This window comes from Polyodon spathula, chromosome 12, assembly GCF_017654505.1.
Source record: "Polyodon spathula isolate WHYD16114869_AA chromosome 12, ASM1765450v1, whole genome shotgun sequence".
Taxonomy (NCBI): domain Eukaryota; kingdom Metazoa; phylum Chordata; class Actinopteri; order Acipenseriformes; family Polyodontidae; genus Polyodon; species Polyodon spathula.
This window is the reverse complement of record NC_054545.1, coordinates 36564210-36583468: the sequence shown is the minus strand read 5'-3', so window position 1 is coordinate 36583468 and position 19259 is coordinate 36564210. Positions and strand designations below refer to the sequence as shown.

The 19259-nt window shown below is 43.4% G+C and overlaps 1 protein-coding gene across 1 annotated transcript in view; it reads right to left on the bottom strand.

Annotated features, from left to right (window-relative positions):
• The window catches only part of LOC121323883 (E3 ubiquitin-protein ligase NEURL1B-like), a 48188-nt gene extending 29154 nt beyond the window's left edge, over nt 1-19034 (bottom strand). Inside the window, exon 1 of the mRNA XM_041265199.1 lies at nt 18855-19034. Within this exon, the coding sequence (XP_041121133.1) occupies nt 18855-18957 (103 nt within the window). The 5' untranslated portion in view covers nt 18958-19034. The remainder of the gene's footprint in view (nt 1-18854) is intronic.
• Nucleotides 19035-19259: the final 225 nt, after the last annotated feature.

Sequence of the window (19259 nt, the reverse complement as noted above, 5' to 3'; positions counted from 1 at the left end):
GAATCACTTCACGTCACAATTCAACACACAGCACTGGAATAGCTTTGCAGTCAGCCAACAGGATTCATTTTTTTGTTGACAGAAAGCAGAATACGGGCAAGAATTTTAAAGCAAACATTCCGAACAGAATAACACCATACAGCACGACTTCATTAACACAGTTTATGTTTTGCTGTGGAGAAGTGTCCATAGATTAAAAGTCACACATAAACACTGTCCACTTGAATAATCGTTTAAATTAGGATAGTGGATCTGTTTGAATAAGTTGGCCAATGTATGCACTATTAAGAAAATAAATACTATACATTCTTTTTTTTCTCTTTCCTATATTTTACTTTTGATCTATAAAAGACGATGAAAATGTTAAGAGATCCATAGCAGTTGTAGGGCAGTGGTGGTCAGATTAATTGCAGTAAAATGAACACTGATACCAGTATGAACAGTACATCACAGCCCATACATATGGAGTCCAAGATGATTGGCTCTCTGAATACGCTGGTCGAATGAATCTGATGGGTGTTGCATCTGGAATCTGCTAAATCATGCAAATTGACTGCACTGATGAATGGAGGCATGCTTGGACAGCATGGGCTCTTCCCATCTCCTGCCATCTTCATTGATGGAGGCATGCTTGGAGAGCATGGGTTCTTCCCATCTCCCACCATCTTCATTGATGGAGGCATGCTTGGAGAGCATGGGCTCTTCCCATCTCCTGTCATTTTCATTGATGGAGGCATGCTTGGAGAGCATGGGTTCATCCCATCTCCCGCCATCTTCATTGATGGAGGCATGCTGGGACAGCATGGGCTCTTCCCATCTCCCGCCATCTTCATTGATGGAGGCATGCTTGGAGAACATGGGTTCTTCCCATCTCCCACCATCTTCATTGATGGAGGCATGCTTGGAGAGCATGGGCTCTTCCCGTCTCCTGTCATTTTCATTGATGGAGGCATGCTTGGAGAGCATGGGTTCATCCCATCTCCCGCCATCTTTATTGATGGAGGCAGGCTTGGAGAAAAAAATAACAACTGATCTACTGTCAGCATGATATGTGGTTTGGTTTTATCCTAATTTCATGTCTGCCCCCTGGCATGCTCTTAAACGTACCATCAGACAGCTCCTACAATCTCTTATTGAAGTTTACCATAGTGAAAGCATAGGAAAGTGCAATAAAGCCTAGTGAAAGAAGTGTTAAGCATTGTAAAGAATAATAAGCCAGGGTAAACTTTTATAAGAGAAAGCCTGCAACACAATAAAATATCACTTGCCTTGTATAATGCCACTCGCTTGAACACTGGAGTGATTGAAAGGCTTTCAGCAGATTGCATGTTTTGGGTAACTCCAAGTGACCTTCCCTGCAGTGGAGAGATGCCATCCAACCCCTCTTTAGCAGTCAGGCTCGGGAGTCATGCTGCTGCCTCAGTGCACTGGCACATGGCGAAAAAAAGTTCAGAAAAATTATACATCTTACATATAAGAACTCTTACAACCTCCGGTGATCTGTGAAAGGAAAGGTCTGTCACATGAACCCTCCTGTTTATGAGTCACTGAAAACCCTTTCAAAACAACCCCCTTCACCCACAGTTTACAAACTCCATAATCTGGTACTTCCAGAAAGGGCATCACTGCCTTTACAAAAAAACGCAGTTAGACAGACGTTTCAGCGTGTGAGTGTGTCACTTCATCACATTGTAGTCATGGTAATGGCACCAGCCAAAACTTTGAAGTTTTACATTTCAAATGTATGATTGAAGTTATAAACGATCCGAGCACGGGAAGCAAAACCATATTTGTCGTGCACCTGCTTTGTACCAAATGCATTTTACGAGAAATAAAAAGGCAACAGCTATTTCTAAAACTCTATAGCAGGAATACAACTACCCTGTGATTCCAGTTCTGTGTTGGAAAGTCAAATCCTTGGCATGCCTGGTTAAGTAGGACACTAAATGTCACCGACTTCTCCTGTCTCTCCTGCACTGAACACATAGAATAATTGCCGTTCTGGTCGACTCATTAATGCTTATTTTTTTTCAAAACGTATGACATTTGCAGCAATAAACTTTTTTTAATTTAATTTTATTTAACATATTGCAATGATTTGCAGGGAAATGAGGTGTTTTAACCCTTAATCACGAGCCCGTATGAACTGCTGCACATCATTTAATGTCAATTAAAATGGTGACAATGAGTTTCTTGCATGCAAAAAACACTATTGCATAAATACCATAAGTAAACCACGCTACGTCAGTGTAAACAGACTGTAAATCAGACCATTATTTCATGCAGTGTGGACAGTGCCAGGCTGATACAGACGGTTATAATGAAATAAAGTTGTGGATTTTAAACCTTTCTGCCAATCCAGTTTCTCTACAAAATTAAAGTGCCCCCACATTTGCTTTTAATTGGAGTGATTTTAAAGGAAGTCTGTCAAAAATGTGTTAGGCAGATTTTTCAGATTACCGCAACCCAAAAAAAACACATACATCCCTTAACGAAAGCTAAAACAAACTAAATGATTCAGCTGTTGCTATGGTATAATAATTAAAGCCTTGTTTAATCTTTCTCAAGAATAAAACATGAAAGTCGCTTAAGGATTTTGTGACGCTGATCCCCCGACAGGTTTGGATTATTCAAGAAACACAGAATCGTGCATAGTAAATGTACCGTGTATTCAGTACATCTTTTTTTTTTAACAGTAGTTGTTTATATCTTTTAACCTACACAAACTGACAATGGAATTTCATAAACTCAGACAACGAATCGAGAGTCCGATTCACCACGATGGCCAATCGTGATGTTTGTCTTCGTTCAAACAACTTCCTATTGGCCGTCTCCCCCAATCCTGAACAAGCTGCCCTCCTATCCTGCAGCAGCTTGTGTGCTGTCCGGATAAGCCTATCTCTCAATGTGCCGGATGTTATTTCACATTCTCAACACAAGGATCTCTAATTAATAAGCAGAGCTTCCCCCTGCCCGTGGGTCACTGTGCGCTTCCCGATCAGGAAAGGTGATCCCCAGCTGGTGCTGGCAGGGGCCCGACCCTGCTCTGAATACTCTTTTTCCTGCTGCCTGCCCTCCTGCTCAGTGTAACAGGGTGGAGGCTGGGTATGAACCCTCGACCTCATTGCTGTCTGATCACTGTCTGCCCTCCTGCTTGTTTTGCTTTATTTTTTTCAAAACAATTTTTAGAAGTTTTACAGACAAATTGCACTTTAAATTGATATGACCTTCCATCCCGAATGTGTTAAATAATAGAAAGCAGCTCGATATTAATAAAATAATGTGATTTCCATCATACCAGTGGCATTTCCAGTGGCCCATCCTAGCCAAGGCAAATACATTGTGTGCCCACATTTCACAAGAGCACAATAGAAATGATGCATCATTCATTCTATATGCTGCAGCCAGGCATCCCAGGTTGAGCAGTGTATTATCGTTTCATTAAAGATGCATTGTCACGCTAGATGCCATGAAACATGCGTCAGCATGCAGCAAAGCAACCTTTTGGAAGTTGCTCAAATCATGATGCTTCCATAGCTGTAAAGCAGGTTGTTAGAGCAGAAACAGCTTTCATGCTGTAGGAAGTAATGCTGGTGTCTCAATAGGGAGAACCTGAGCTAATACTTCAGATGGACGCACATGCTAATGAAGACACTTCAACAGGGCTCTTTGATTACTAAAAAAAAAAAAAATTCTCATCCACCCCCCAACCCCCTTGAATAGGAACAGGAGGACATTTCCGAGAACAAACTAAACTGCGTCACAATGCCCTTAAGAAATGTCTTGCACAGTAAATGACTCAGCGACACTTTGCAGTGTCTGTGAAACCAGGGCTTCAGTTATTCAGTGGTTAAGTGTTTTTTTTTTTTTTTTTTTTTGTCATGTGAACCAATGTGAAATCACAGCAGGAAAGATACCACCTGAATGTAACCCCCTTAGTCCCCTGTCCAGAATTAAGTCCCAGTGAGAAGGCAGTCAGTATCCAAGACTTCCCTTTGCAACTCCTAGGAGGTTCTTGAAAGCCACAGTAAGATTGCAGTGCCCTGTTGTTGGTACCTCGTTACCATTTAAGGTAGAGCATGACTTTTGGGTTTAAGGGTTTAAAGGGTTTTAAGGGTTTAAAAGAAGAGTCTTGATAACTGCAGACCACCTTAAATGTGCAGCAATGCTGTCTGTACATCTCTGCAAGCTGATTGTGCCGGACGTTATGGAAACACAACAGAACAGAACAGAAACAAAGCTATAGTCATGCTCGGCCTTCATTGCGACAGCGTGGAAAGCTGGTACTGGTGGCAAGACACTTTGTTGCTGGTGAGTGAGCTTCTGGTTTCAATTTGTGAAACAACTGCGAGGGCCAACAGAGTAACTGAGTTTACAATTCAAGCCTCCTGTCTTCCTGTGGCTGGAGGGTACCATTTAGATCAGACAAAGTTGTTTTAGATCGATTGAATACAATACCATGTCTTGCAAGGACGTTTGCAGAACAAACAGACATTTTGGCTTTGGGTTTCTCGTAAGTTTTACCCCAGCAGCACAAGCAACCGGCTGGATCGAGCCTGTTACTGCAAAGCAGACCTACAAGGAGCCTGTTCTACTCTGAGCAGATGTGGCACATCAGCCCCGCTTCCCCCAGCCATCCCATTGTTTGCTCGATTCCTCCTCATCACAAACAGAAGCCAAGAGCAACAGGCAGTTAGACACAGTGCTTCAGGAAATTCAGCTTTGATTGAAAAAACACGGCTTCTTGTTTTCCTTGTTTTTTTTTTCTTCCTTGGATGAGTTCCTTTGGCTTCCAAAGTGGGTTTCAGAGATCAATCCATTAACTAGCTGGCTGTTCTGTGATTATCCTACAACAAAGGCTTCAGACTGTTCTGGAAGCAGGCCATGGGTATGCATGGGGATGAAGTGGATCTGCTTCAACTACGAACAGGACTGAACTGCAGGAGTAGCTGTACAGCATCGCTGAGTTGATTACAAGGGTCTGTCACTGAGTGGGAGACACCCAGGATTGAATGACAGTGAGGGGTGGCCTTTCAGGTGCAGTGACAGGAGCACACCTACTGTATCACCTGTCTGAAGTGTGTCTGGCCATGGCCAGTGCTCTACATTCACAAACAATACCTGATGAATCTGCCACTTTGTTAGACATATTTTCATTGTGAGTTTACAGCCTCAGTACGTTGTACGACAGTAGTGTGGAAATGAATTGCCATACATTTAAGGGAAACCTGCAGCCCAGGTTTTCAAACAGAGGTACTTCACTTACAGTGGCCTCTTGTTTGAAGAATATTTGTGGTAAATATTAAAAACAAATCTGCCTTGAAGCAAATTCAGTTTCATCCTCACCACAGAATTCAAATTTACGATTTTGTCTGGAAAATCATTTCCCAAGCTCCACATTTCTGGGGTTTGCAAACCCTGCCTTGTGGCTGCCGAATCTGAACACTAAATCACCCACTTATGTTTTTATCAAAATATTTGGAATAAACAGAACCCTAAATCTCACTGGACTAGGACGATGGGATCTGGGTCTGGGATGAAAACCAAAATTAATATTTATGGGCTTTTAAAAAAAAAATCCGGTTCTATGAGTTTGTGACTTTCTTTCTTTCTTTCTTTCTGTCTGTCTGTCATTTTAAACGTGTGTTTTACAACCTCCCCTCCCTGGGTATCTCTCTGTTTTTTAACATTTTATTTAAAGTCACATTTAAATACAGCATTGTTAATAGTGCCTGTGGTGACAACACAGTTCTAGTCATGCTGGCCTGCAGTTGCACTGTAAGAGCAGTTCTTTAGTATGGGGCAGGGCAATCTAGTGGTTACAGACGGGTAGAGCAGGTAAACTAGACTGTAAGTGAGTACGTACATACATACATACATAGATCTCATCTTATGATGCAGCCAGAGCAGGTGAAAGTCCACACTATCAGCTTCTTATATTGTTGCTACTGAGGCATTATTACCTGAACTGTGCCCCTGAACACCAAGGAGCACCCTGGGGTCCTTCACAAAGCTTCCCCTCCCTGGGAGTAATGTAAGGACCCTGTCAGTTAGCTGGGAGAGGAATGGCAAGTTTGAGCTATTAACAAACCTGACTGTCTGACTGGATGACTCACTGCAAAGAGCAGCGGAGGCGTACAGAGCAGCACTGCAGACTGACATACACTTTACTGTTTCATGTAGTTGCTGGAAGGGTTTATTAGGAGAAGCTGTGGAGCACTATCTACAGGTGTAGGAGTCCCAGGGATCACTTAATCCTAAGTATAATCCTGGGTCGAGGGAATACACAATTCGGAAGTGTTCATGAAAATCACCAAGAAGGGTTAAAGATGAGTGCGCTACCGCTGTCAGGAGCTGGTGAGCAGACCACAGCCTTCTAAGCAAGGTGGAAATGGCTTTTGCTATTATTAGCAGCTGCCACATAACTGGTCTGTAGTGATGAGGTTCAGGATAGGAGTCAGAGCACCGCTCTCCTCAAGTGCAGTAAGAAATTGCACAGTTATAAAGTGGCCAGTGAGATGCAGGATTCACTCCACTCCGGGAGGAACACCAGCCCACACTGTGACCCCTTGGAGCCGCTCAAGCTGCCTGCCATCGTTACATTGGAATTATACAGCAAGCATTAAGAGGGCATTTTATATTCACAATGCTTTAATACTAATCATAAAACCTTTGCTCTTTAAATTGCAATCACACAAATTGTCACCTTATCAGCAATAAGGCTTGCTTGTTTACAAGGGGCTCCAGACGCAGTTTCCTCTTGCCTGGAAGGCTCTCTTAGGAAGCTATGAGCGACTTCTGCAAGCTTCATTCGAAATTAGAAAGCACGGCAGAAAATTAAATAAGGGGGATTTCCTTTTTATTCTTAAAATGGAATTATAGGAAATACCCGCACATGTGGTATTTTCATCATGGGCTCACTCTGCAATAGCCTTCCAAACGGTGTCCAAAAATGTTTTTATAAGTTTTGCACTTAAATCTTCCGCAGATACATAATGGCATTAAATGTCAGTGCAAATGTGATAAAGGTGACACTGCTTAATTACCTCTAAAGGTAGCACTGCTAATAACTATGGCATGACAGGCAGAATTTTAGAATAGGAGAGCAATAGATTTAAAACTAACAATCCTGCCCTGACCCTGATCTAGCATGACCATTTTAAATCATCTCTTTGTTGACACATGATGCTACTGCACAGTGTAAATGAAGCAACAGGAAGGTGATAGTAGCTAATATGCGCTAAAAAAGGGAGATATACAGAAATTTGCAATCAAAAGGAGGCCATTCAATCTACCAATGCTCGTTCAGTTTCTAGCTAGCTGATGGACCTCAAAACTTTGTCAAGTCAAGTCATAAAGAACCCCAGTGATTCAGCATCAGCAACATGGCTAGGTAACCATTTCCATACCTCCGACAGTGTGTAAAGAAGAGTCTCCTGCCCTCGGCCTCAAGTCATATTTCCACGCCATTTATAAATAAGAATGTAAGAATGGAGCCCTGGTTGCAGTCACATCTTCAAGTGCCTCCTAACATTCAGATGCTAAAATACAAACCCCTAGGACATTAGCGCAATATGAACGTGAATAGCCAAGTACTTCCCACGAAGAAAGACATACCAATCAAACCGTCCCAGACAGCAGTGTGTGATGACTGGACTCACAGTTCTACAATGTGAGGAGCACTCAATCAAACATAATTTCCAGTGCTAGCAGGTTAACCCAGCTTTTGCATTCTTGTTACCTGCTCTTGGAGTGTTCCTCGACACCGGTAGACAGTCCCAGTCCCACACAGTATCCCCACGGATCAGCCTGTCATCCATCGCTGTGCTTCAGAATGGGGTTAGCTGGGGTTAAAGTTCTCTCGTACCTCTCTGGAGGTCTGCTCTGTCTTGTCAGTGCTGACCGGGCTGTCACTGTCTGCCTGCGTGAGTATAGCCTGCTAGGTGGTTATGTGATCAGATCAATGTTCTTATCACTGTGGGCAGGTAATTAGAGCAGGTGCTCCTATTCCTGCAGAAGGGAGCGGAGAGCCTGCTTCCATTGAAAAGCAGCTGGGATGTGTGCAGCACCCAGACCGGCTTGGGTTTCCGGTGGGGACCCCTTCCAAATGCCCTCTCCCCCATCGAGACGCAGCCAGATCTGTCATCATCTTCTAACTTCTAGCTCTTGCAGTGTACCGTATTCACCTGTGTGCCTTGTTGCTGATACTGAATCATTGAGGTCCTTTAAGACCCAACGAGTTACGAGGATTGATGGGCAAATGGCCACATTAGGTTCACACAATTTCTTGTTCTATTTTCTCAGTATTATTGGAGACGTTGAGAGACATGAAATACAAAAAAAATGAACCAGATCTAGAGCTGAAGCAACACGATATCTAGAATCTGCCTGTTGCATCAGTGGGCTTTGCAAATAACTATCCTAATTAATGAAGACACCAGTGACGATATTCCCTTGCCTTTCATAGGCACAAACCAATCCCTGTGTGCCACCCGCCCAACTGTGCCGTCCAGCAAAATATAACAAAAGAGATTTGAAAAGCTTGATGCTAAAAATATTTTTTCTTGTTTACAAAACTGGATAGCAGCATTCCTCTAATCCACCTGTAGCCCTCAGTACTGAGACAGTGCTCTCTATATTTCACAATGGAGTTAGTGTCTCACACAGTGAAAACAGGTGGGGCTGGAAGGGTGGTTCAAAGCTAGCAAGTTCAACTGGCATTATAGAGAACTCAATATTGGGGATGTGAGAGCCAGCTAATGCAATGCAGTACTAGTATAGATAACTCAGTACAGGATATGAGAGGACCCAGTGATCAGTGAAGCAGAACAAAAGAAACAATAGCACATTCTTCACCAGAGTAGCAGATTAAACTGCTAATAATGTTCAGTGCAGCACATTATGGATGGACTAAAGAGCTATGAGTGAGTTGAATAGCAATTAGAAGACAATTAGCCAGATCGTGATGTCACAATCATTTCTCTTTTACTAGAACGCCTGCTGGAACTTGAATTATCCCCTGGCCCACATCTTCCACGTTCTCGATGGCTAATTATACCCCAGAGCTCTTGAAGCTGTAGTGAGGGGGTGGAAGATTAGCTGACAAGTTTTAGGGGGATCTCACCCTTTAAAAACACATTTGCAAAAATAAAACTATGACAAAGCAGGCATGTTTTGGCCACTGTTGATCTATTTACATGTTAAGCTGTACTTAGTTGGGAGGTCTGTTACAATGAGGAACAGTATAGAGGGTACAGACTGAGGGAGTGTTGGGGGCTAAGGTTACAGTATAAAGGGTACAGATTGAGGGAGAGTTGGGGGCTCTGTTACAGTATAGATGGGGTACAGATTGAGGGAGTGTTGGGGGCTCTGTTACAGTATAGAGGGGTACAGATTGAGGGAGACTTGGGGGCTCTATTACAGTATAGATGGGGTACAGATTGAGGGAGTGTTGGGGGCTCTGTTACAGTATAGAGGCTACAGATTGACGGAGTGTTGGGGGCTAAGGTTACAGTATAGAGGGGTTCAGATTGAGGGAGAGTTGGAGGCTCTGTTACAGTATTGCGGGGTACAGATTGAAAGAGATTTGGGGGCTCTGTTACAGTATAGAGGGGTATAGATTGAGGGAGAGTTGGGGGGGGCACTGTTAGTGAGGCAGGTATAGAGGGGACAGAATAACGGAGATTTGAGGAGTTACAGTGAGGCATAAAGGGTTAGGGCTAGGGTTATCTTACAGTGTGGGATAGAGGGGTACACACAGTGCTCTTAAACAATGACCTGTTTCTGCAGACAGTCTTGATTTTTCCTGTTTGGAAGCTGTCAAGGTAAACATGTGCCCTAGACATGGAACAGGCAGGTTTAAATCACTGCCAGTTGTGAAATGCCCACTTTTGAGAGCTGTTATCAACCTGGCATCATAACGGTGTACATCGAGGAATCAGCATCTTCGAGGGATGACAGAGTGTGTGTTTCAATGTTGCGCTCCATTCAAACAGCTCTAAAAGGGTTACTATCAGCAGTATTGTAAATGACACATGTATTTCATAGGAACAGTATATACAAGTTACAAACACATAAAACACCTGTACTTAAAATCAACGTTGTAAAGGAAATACTTTCCCTTTAATTCTGATGCAAGGAACCTCCCCTCCATATTAAGATGTCGATAGGAACTGTTTAAGTCTATGCTACCCTTAAGGGCATAATTTGTAATATATAATATAGCTCAGGTGCACAGGCTTTTTTTGCAATGTAACTAGACCAGTGCTCAATAGTGTTGCTGGCACATGCAATGGGTGAGGGCAAGGCTGTTGGCTATGGGCAAGTGCTCAACCCTTCAGGGTCGCATATCGTCAAGTCCCTTGATGTTTTGTGGTTTGCACTGGTCAGCATTGAAATTATTCTTATAAAAAGGTGTTGTCCCCCCAGTGCTTTGTGCTCCCGCTCTCCCTCCGCGCATGTATCTATATTAATGACCCAGAACATGTGTGCTCACTATCTAAAGGAGATTGCTCAGAAAGTTCAGTGACTGCTGAGTTTCAAAGCAATCTACTGATGTTCCGAGCTACCTTGTGCTTGCAGTAGAGAGACTGATATCTGCCCTAGGCTGAACACAGAGCTCTGACTGATACCTGCCCCCAGCTGAACACAGAGCTCCGCTGTGCAGCTGCCGTTCGCTCCATCAGCAGCCTTGTCTATTGTTAAAGTCACAGGGCTCCCGGGTCACTGTGAGCAGCTTGCTTTACACAGAGTCCACAGAGCCAGGCCTGCCAGCGCTTTGCAGGGCCACTCCCGAACACATGCCAGGTCGCCTTATCAACTAGGTCTCCATACAGTTTGCCCTGTCTGCCTGTGTCTGTCTGCCTGTCTGGGTCTCTTTCTCTGGTCTGGCCTGTATAGGTTATTGATGGATAGATCCCTCTTGCTAACTCACTACCTGCACTCAGTGTTTGGGTTTATTGAAAGGTCTATAGCAGAGGTGTCCAATCACGGTCCTGGAGGGCCATTCCACTCCAGGTTTAACAGGTACAATTCTATAATTAACTACTTCAGGGTGTGGATGGAGGATTCATTTGCTTGATTAAACAATTTAGAACATGGTTGGATCAAAGACCAGGAGCGGAGGGGCCAAGTTTGGCAACCCCTGATCTCTAGCAAGCAAGGACTTTAACATGTTAAGTGTGATAGACAGACAATAATCAGAGCATAGAAGTTGACCTTTCGAACGAGGTAAAAACAGCCGACCTTAAACTCAAACCTTCTCTAGGGCGCGCCTCGGAAACAAGATTGTATAAGATAAGGCAGAGTGGGGATCCCAAGAGCAGTAGGGAGAGTCCTCACTAAAGAGTTTAGAGAGAGGACACACTCTTAGAAAAGCTGCTGCACAGGGATATTAGTTTACCCTCCTGTGCTGAAGCCCATGCTTTAAGACTGTCCTACTCAGAGACAGGCCATTTGTGGGCAGGACGGTTCATCTGCTAGTTATGGCCTGACACTGGCGATGCTGGGATTACTATAAGAGGGGCAGCAAACGTCTGTACTGGCAGGGAGAGTTTTACCGGCTCTCTGGCTGATGGGTTCAGTTTAAATGGCCACAAGCACAGACTGTGCTCACTGGAAACAAGTGTGCTGTTAACACAAGACAAAGCCAGGAATGAATAACAGAGCCTGGTTTAAATGTTTAACTAAGCACTGTCATGGCAGCAAGCAGCTGGGCGGCATGTCAGGACAATGCTATCAGAACAAGCTTCATAAAACATTTACTGCACCTGCGTGCACCGCTAGATCTGAAGAAAGGGGTGACCCCTGTGTGTCAGGCAGCTACAGTAGAACAGGGCTGCCCTGCACACGGTGGGTCTCATTGCTGAACAGTTCTGTACTGTATTCGGCTGTTTGAAAAGCTGTCAATGCTGACCTTTAACCTCCCTGGGCCTCTCTCAAGCAGGTGTGCCGCAAGCTGCGTTTGTGACTAATGTCTGCTGAGGATGGAGCTGAGACCACCAGAACCAATTTGAATTCAAACCAACAAACTATTGGAGTCTTGTAGCTGTTTGTGAAAGACAGCTGCACACTGAACCTTCATTTCCGGTTATTCTTTAAATAAATGCTCAGTTTATTTGAAGACCCTCCACGGTGTACCTAATTACGGTCACATGTCGTTTGTGTGAAGAAGACTGTTTAGTGGACCCTATATGTATCCCAAAGGTAAGCTTAGCTTGGGTCAGAGGCAGGCTCGTATCACCATGACAACCATGACAACAAACCAACAGAGGTTCTCTTGGGGCAGAGCTATGAATAGCAGGGGAAGATTATAGGAAGATTAACGGGATGACAGTGGGGCTGGAAATACGACAGAAGGAGGACAGGGCTGACTGAGTGAGAGAGACAGATTCATTGGATATATTCATAGATTGAGAGATTAATAGCAGGTACATAGATTCACATAGATAGACATAGATAGATACACTGATAGATATGCAGATTCAGATAGATAAATAGATAAGTGTCCCTACATCTATCTATAGATATAACTCTAGATAGATATAGGCACCTCAGACTGTTCTATAGATAGATAGATAGATAGATAGATAGATAGATAGATAGATAGATAGAGATAGGAATAGATATATAGACCCATACAGATATATGCCTCAATTCAATATTTAAATAAATGTAATTTAAGAGTAAGAAAACACATAAGACAGCAGTAAATACAGAACAGTAAGATGTGGGTTTCATTTGTTGACCTTACAATTATTACAGTGCCTTAGTGGAAAACAGGGTCTGAAGCCCCATAAAATCCATGTTGTAATATCCTTTATTCTAGACCGTAAGATTATGATTTGTCACTGGAATAAAACCAGCCGCTTGGATTTCTGGATCTATTTTGAATTTAGAATTTCGTTCCCTTTTTGTTTTTAGAAAAGTGTGTTGAGCTGTGACGTTGTGCTGGTCTCCTGGTTACCAGCTTCATCGAGGCTTTAACAGAATCTAAATCTGTATGACTGGAAACTGTGGAGAAATGCAGCCCACAGTGAACAACAACAAACTCTTAGATAATATGTAAATACAATCATTTGTGGAAATTCAAATGAAGAAAAAAAAAAACATGTGGTAGTCTGGGCATGGCAATTTTGTAAATAAACACTAAAAAGATAAAAAGATACATTTAAAAATAGTAAAACTCGAGCATCGTACAGTATGTCCCATATGACGTGCAAAACTCAAAGCATGTCTCTCCGATAACAAATCTAGCGAGACCCAGTAGAGGCCACCTCTCTTTATAAACGATGATGTCATTACACTCTCCTCATGTCATCGCTCACCTTTCAGAACCCTGATCTGAGCATTCTAGAACAGACGCTAGTGCAGTGGAAATCTGGCTAAAAATACGAGAAATAAGACAATACAACAAAAAAATTACATGTACAAGATTGTTTAAAAATAGATTTTAAACAAATCTTATTTAGAAATTCCTTATCCTTTGCTCAGCCCCCCCCCCCCTTTAATAAACTTCCAAGATCCCAAGATAAGAATCTTAAGGCCATGGAATGTTTGGCTAACTGTTGTCACGAGTAGATGGCTGACCGTGGCATTTTCAGACTTTAAACTACCTTATTGCTTCAACATTATTATAATGCTGTTGCTGGACTCTTTGAAGAGTGGAACATGTCTGCTAAATGAAACGTGTTGAATATCACATTTCTACATGTCCTATAGGGAGCTTTATGGATGCTTGAAAAGTTGGCAGAAAAGACTTGAGACGTGCACACTCTTATTTTATAGAAAGGATTCTGTCTTGACTGTGGGTCCGAGAAGCACTTGGATTGCCTGCTGTATAATATGCAGAAAAGCTAGCAGACCAATGCCCAGCTACAGCAGGGAGGTGTAATGGGGTAAGGTGGGGGTTGGCACCCCTCTGTAAACACTCACTCACTGCCTGAATAATAACAAGCAGCTGCTGGGCGACACCGCCTCCCTCACCAGGGTTTTCTCAAAAACAGATTGGGTGTAAACATAATTCCAGAGATAAAAGAAAAGAGAAAAAAACAACAACACTCAGTATTCTTAGAGTTCCAGAGCAGTGAAGAGCCTGCAGAATCACAGCACTGCCATCTGCTGGACACCTATAGCACTGCAGGCTAATTTACTAATCTATAGGCTAGCAGAGTAGGTAAAACTTATGTCAGGTGTATAAACCTGTTTGGGCTTGTGCTTTCACCATTACCAGCACTGAATATTTCCTCTGTCCTCTCTCCCTTGATTTTTCTGGATAATATTAAAATTGTACCTTTTTTTAATAGTTTATAGTGAGTGAAATGACAATTGGACTTGTGTTTGTTTGGTTTAATCGTTTTTGATCATTAAGAAAGTTTGATTGGGAAACAGGGAAACAAAGTGAAGAAAACCTTTGCAAGACTGGCCAACAGTAATCAGGTGGCAATGAAGGAATCGAACTGAAGTAGTCCCTCATAGCCCGAGCTCTTTGTTAAAAGATTGTTATCTATTCAAACAAGCTGTCATGTTACTTCCCATCCTTTAACCCAGTCCATAAATCCCACTGCAAGCTTTACAGCAGCTCTGAATCTGACATAGTTTAATGCGTTGCTCATACAAAAAGCTGCCTCTTATTTACCATGTAATTTGGTGGAAGATGTGGGATAATAGTTCCTTCTCTGTTGCCTATATAGTCTGAGAAAGAGATTTGTACATTTTTTCCTTCTATCCTTGTCTCATCCTAGGAGAGCCAAACTGCATTCCTTACCTCCCACGGCTCCCAGTCATCTCTGTCCTTTACTTGCTTTAATCACTAATGCATCCCTGGGAAAATATGCTCACAGATGAGAATTCACAGAGTAGCATTCTGCCAAACTCTCTCTGTTCCCATAAATGAAGGCAAAGGGGTCTCAGTTCAATTGGCAACAAATTCCCAGGATTAATTAGGGAAAGTCTTCTCAGGGTCAAGCTCTCTGACACCACTGTTTTGGGACTATTACACAAACACCACCACTGACCTATTTTTGTAAAAAAAAAATAATTAAAACAATCACATAACAATAGTATTGTATGCTATAAATATTAACATTTTGGCTTCAAATTGTGAAGCACAAATTTCTAACTCCACAGCTAAGTCTAGTACCAGGTATTTTAATCTGGAGTAACAGGAAGTGTTTTGCTCTGGCGTTCGGTGCATGTATAGGGGTTTGAGTCCCTGACAAGGGCAGTGCCAGTGCCACACACTGTGACTGGACATTGATGCTCTCTGACTGTGCATGTCAACTTCATCAGTGCGGTATCCCTGAATTTCATACATGTGAAAAAAACCTTTCAAAAACAGGTCTTACCCTTTCAGCTAGAATTATTTTAGGAAAAGCTTTAACTATAAAAGCAACTTCAAAGATGTTTTTCGAGCTTCCTTGTCTCACCCCCTGAGCCTCAGCAGACTCTTTGAGTTCTGGCTCCTATGCATTAGAGCTGCTCATCTGCTCTACACAAAGTGCTGTCTACTTTGTGTTTAACTGCACTGATAAGACTTGGCCAGCATTGCCATATAAATGCATCACATGCTTACTTTTTCCCGCTCTCTTGACAAACTGCGCTGCCAGGGTTTGTGTGAACTGGCTTTGGGACAGCTGAGGTACAGCCTCATGTTTTTTTAAAAAACATTTCTTTAAGTGCTTGTTGTAAAATATTATCAATATAACACAGCAAACACTTAGATACTGCCCCCACCGTTGGTTTACATTTCTGTTTTAGCTTTTATAAGCTACAGAAACAGAAGCATGGTAAGCCTCCTGAATCTCCCTTGGTCAGGAAGAAAAAGGCTATTGATCAACGGATCACACTAAATGAGCAACTGCGGGCTCAATTCATGCAACACCTGCATGTTTACAGACAAGCCCATTGAAAACCCTTCTCTTCATGCTGCGGTCCAGTGTATCACCAACCACCACAGCCACTCCAGCCAGGATTTAAAACAGTACCCATCTCTGGAGCCACCTGCACCCTCACTGCTTCCATTCTTCAGCAGCACAGACGGGCTCGAAGGAAAAGCCTTTCAGCTGGAAACGACTACTCAGTGTCTTGTTGCTAAGCAGTGGACACGCAGCACTGGATAATTGCTGCTTAAGCAGCTGAAGACTTCATAACAGCACCCGCTAGACTAAACTAACATGAAACAGACAGATGTGTAAATCTACTGCAAATTGCGGTGAATGACGGAATGATCTGTGCATCAGGCAGCACTCTCTTCCCAGAGCACTGCGGGTTCATATATTATGTCTACAATAAAAACTGCATCATACAGCATGGCATACATTGCATTCAGTTACACGAATGTACATATTGTTCTCGAAGAAACACAGTATTATATTTCATTATATTGCAATTCTGTCAGATCAGCAAGAGGTGCTTCTGCAGACTGATGGAGCAACGAGAGATCGGCGTGACAGTGTTCTGGTGCCAGTAAAGGCATTTCTTGTGTGGTCCGAATGTGTGTTTATGCACATTTGTATTTCACTACTCAAACAAAGGGATTAATACAGAACTGAGATAACTATACACTGAGTTTCGCAACAATGTTTGAGAATGGAACATGTCGTGGTCTGTAGTAAGCTGTAAATATGTGAGGATCCATTTGATAAGGTCAGATCACAAAAGGTTGTACCATATTGTTATGACAGATCCACCACATTGTTTTGTTTTTACGCACATTGAAGGTAAAAAACACCAGGGGCTAGTTCAAGCTGCCAGCAGCCTCATTATTTACACTATATTATTACCCTGCTTCTAAATAGATGGTACTCAATAGGGTTTAATAAGCAAATTCAAATGCTTCTCAATACACAGAGCAAACTCCATTCAATCAGCTGGGCTCCAGTCCATCAACGCTGGCTTCTCCTGTCAATTCATTATTCACAGGGCTTGATTAGGTGAAGAATACACACAGAACAGACACAGAGCCTCGTCCTAATTAGAGGCAATTAGCTGTAATGTAGAAAAGGGATCATTCAGCCTCCCTGGAGATGTGCCAGTGAGATAGGCTGAGACCTGGTAAACTCATTCATAGTAAAGCCCTCTTTGTGAGCAGCTTGATAGCGAGTGCTGAGGGATGGACCACTCTGGGTCTCTGCTTGTTACTGGTTTAGTGGATTTAAAGGTTCACTGAAATATGCACGTTGTACTTGACATAGGCTGCTTAAATTCTAATGTCATCTCCGTGCTAAAAAATACTATTTTATATTTTTGTGCACAAGTTTTTTTTGGTAGAAATTCAGGTTTAGTTTTGAAAAGTGGACACCAGCGGCACAGTGAAGTGGTTAAGTGTGACTAAGCCTCACAGCACTCAGAGCACTTTACTGGCAGGTTTATCTAATGAGCGTTTGAAATCTGGCAAATGCTCTACCTGCTGGATACAGGAAGGTCTGATCCAGCTGAGGGATTCCAGGGGTCTGGGAAACTGGGATATGCTGAGATACTGATTTTGAGAGAAGCTTAGAGAAGCTTAAGGCAGTGGGTTTGAGTAGCTCAGTGGTGAGAGTGCTGGGCTGCAGTGTGAAAGGTAGTGTGTTTGAGTAGCTCAGTGGTTAGTGTGCTGGGCTGCATTGTGGAAGGCAGTGGGTTTGAGTAGCTCTGTGGTTAGAGTGCTGGGCTGCAGTGTGGAAAGCAGTGGGTTTGAGCAGCTCAGTGGTGAGAGTGCTGGGCTGCAGTGTGGAAGGCAGTGGGTTTGAGTAGCTCAGTGGTGAGAGTGCTGGGCTGCAGTGTGGAAGGCAGTGGGTTTGAGTAGCTCAGTGGTGAGAGTGCTGGGCTGCAGTGTGGAAGGCAGTGGGTTTGAGTAGCTCAGTGGTTAGAGTGCTGGGCTGCAGTGTGGAAGGCAGTGGGTTTGAGTAGCTCAGTGGTTAGAGTGCTGGGCTGCAGTGTGGAAGGCAGTGGGTTTGAGTAGCTCAGTGGTTAGAGTGCTGGGCTGCAGTGTGGAAGGCAGTGGGTTTGAGTAGCTCAGTGGTGAGAGTGCTGGGCTGCAGTGTGGAAGGCAGTGGGTTTGAGTAGCTCAGTGGTGAGAGTGCTGGGCTGCAGTGTGGAAGGCAGTGGGTTTGAGTAGCTCAGTGGTTAGAGTGCTGGGCTGCAGTGTGGAAGGCAGTGGGTTTGAGTAGCTCAGTGGTGAGAGTGCTGGGCTGCAGTGTGGAAGGCAGTGGGTTTGAGCAGCTCAGTGGTGAGAGTGCTGGGCTGCAGTGTGGAAGGCAGTGTGTTTGAGCAGCTCAGTGGTGAGAGTGCTGGGCTGCAGTGTGGAAGGCAGTGGGTTTGAGTAGCTCAGTGGTGAGAGTGCTGGGCTGCAGCGTGGAAGGCAGTTTGAGAGTGCTGGGCTGCAGTGTGGAAGGCAGTGTGTTTGAGTAGCTCAGTGGTGAGAGTGCTGGGCTGCAGTGTGGAAGGCAGTGGGTTTGAGTAGCTCAGTGGTTAGAATGCTGGGCTGCAGTGTGGAAGGCAGTGGGTTGGGTGTGAGTAGCTCAGTGCTGGGCTGCAGTGTGGAAGGTAGCGGGTTTGAGTAGCATAGTGTTGGGCTAAAGAAACAACAACCTTTTATCACTGGATATGAATCTCTAATTAGTACGTGACTGTTATGGATAGGCTTGTATTTCATTATTTCATAACAGATTGCATTGTTAATTAGGCTAATTGTATTTGCAAAGTTCTGTAAGTGGCCACTAAATAATACATGCAGTCGGTATTCATATAAGTTTGACTTCCCCGTATACGCGGTTTAGAATCGCTCCAGGACCAGTTCCCAAGCAGAACAGCGGCCCGTGTGCTGGCAGTATGAGAAGACACAGCCTGCTACATTAACAAGGTTTCAAACTCACCTGCGTTACTGCCAATCACCGCCAGACTCTGAGCACCTTTGAATCGGAAAGACAGTTTGGGGCAGGGCGGTCTGCTGAACAAACTGGATTCGCCGTTTCCCATTTTAAAATTTTATTTTTGCAAAGCAAACAAAAAATCTAAATAAAAAAAAAAAACAAACAAACAAACTTGCAGCATAAACGATAGCAAACCCCAGTCGTATAAAACACTGAACGACAACAGGCGATCCAGCGTAGTTGTGTCTGCAGCGTCTCTCTTGTTCTGTGCGGATTCAGCGCCCAGATGTTATGATTTGAAAAAGGACACACATGTAACAGAAACTCCCGCCTGTGTTTTGTCTTAAAGATAAAACAACAACACGTGTATATATTTGTATCTGCCGTGTCCAATAGCGGCCAGCGGGG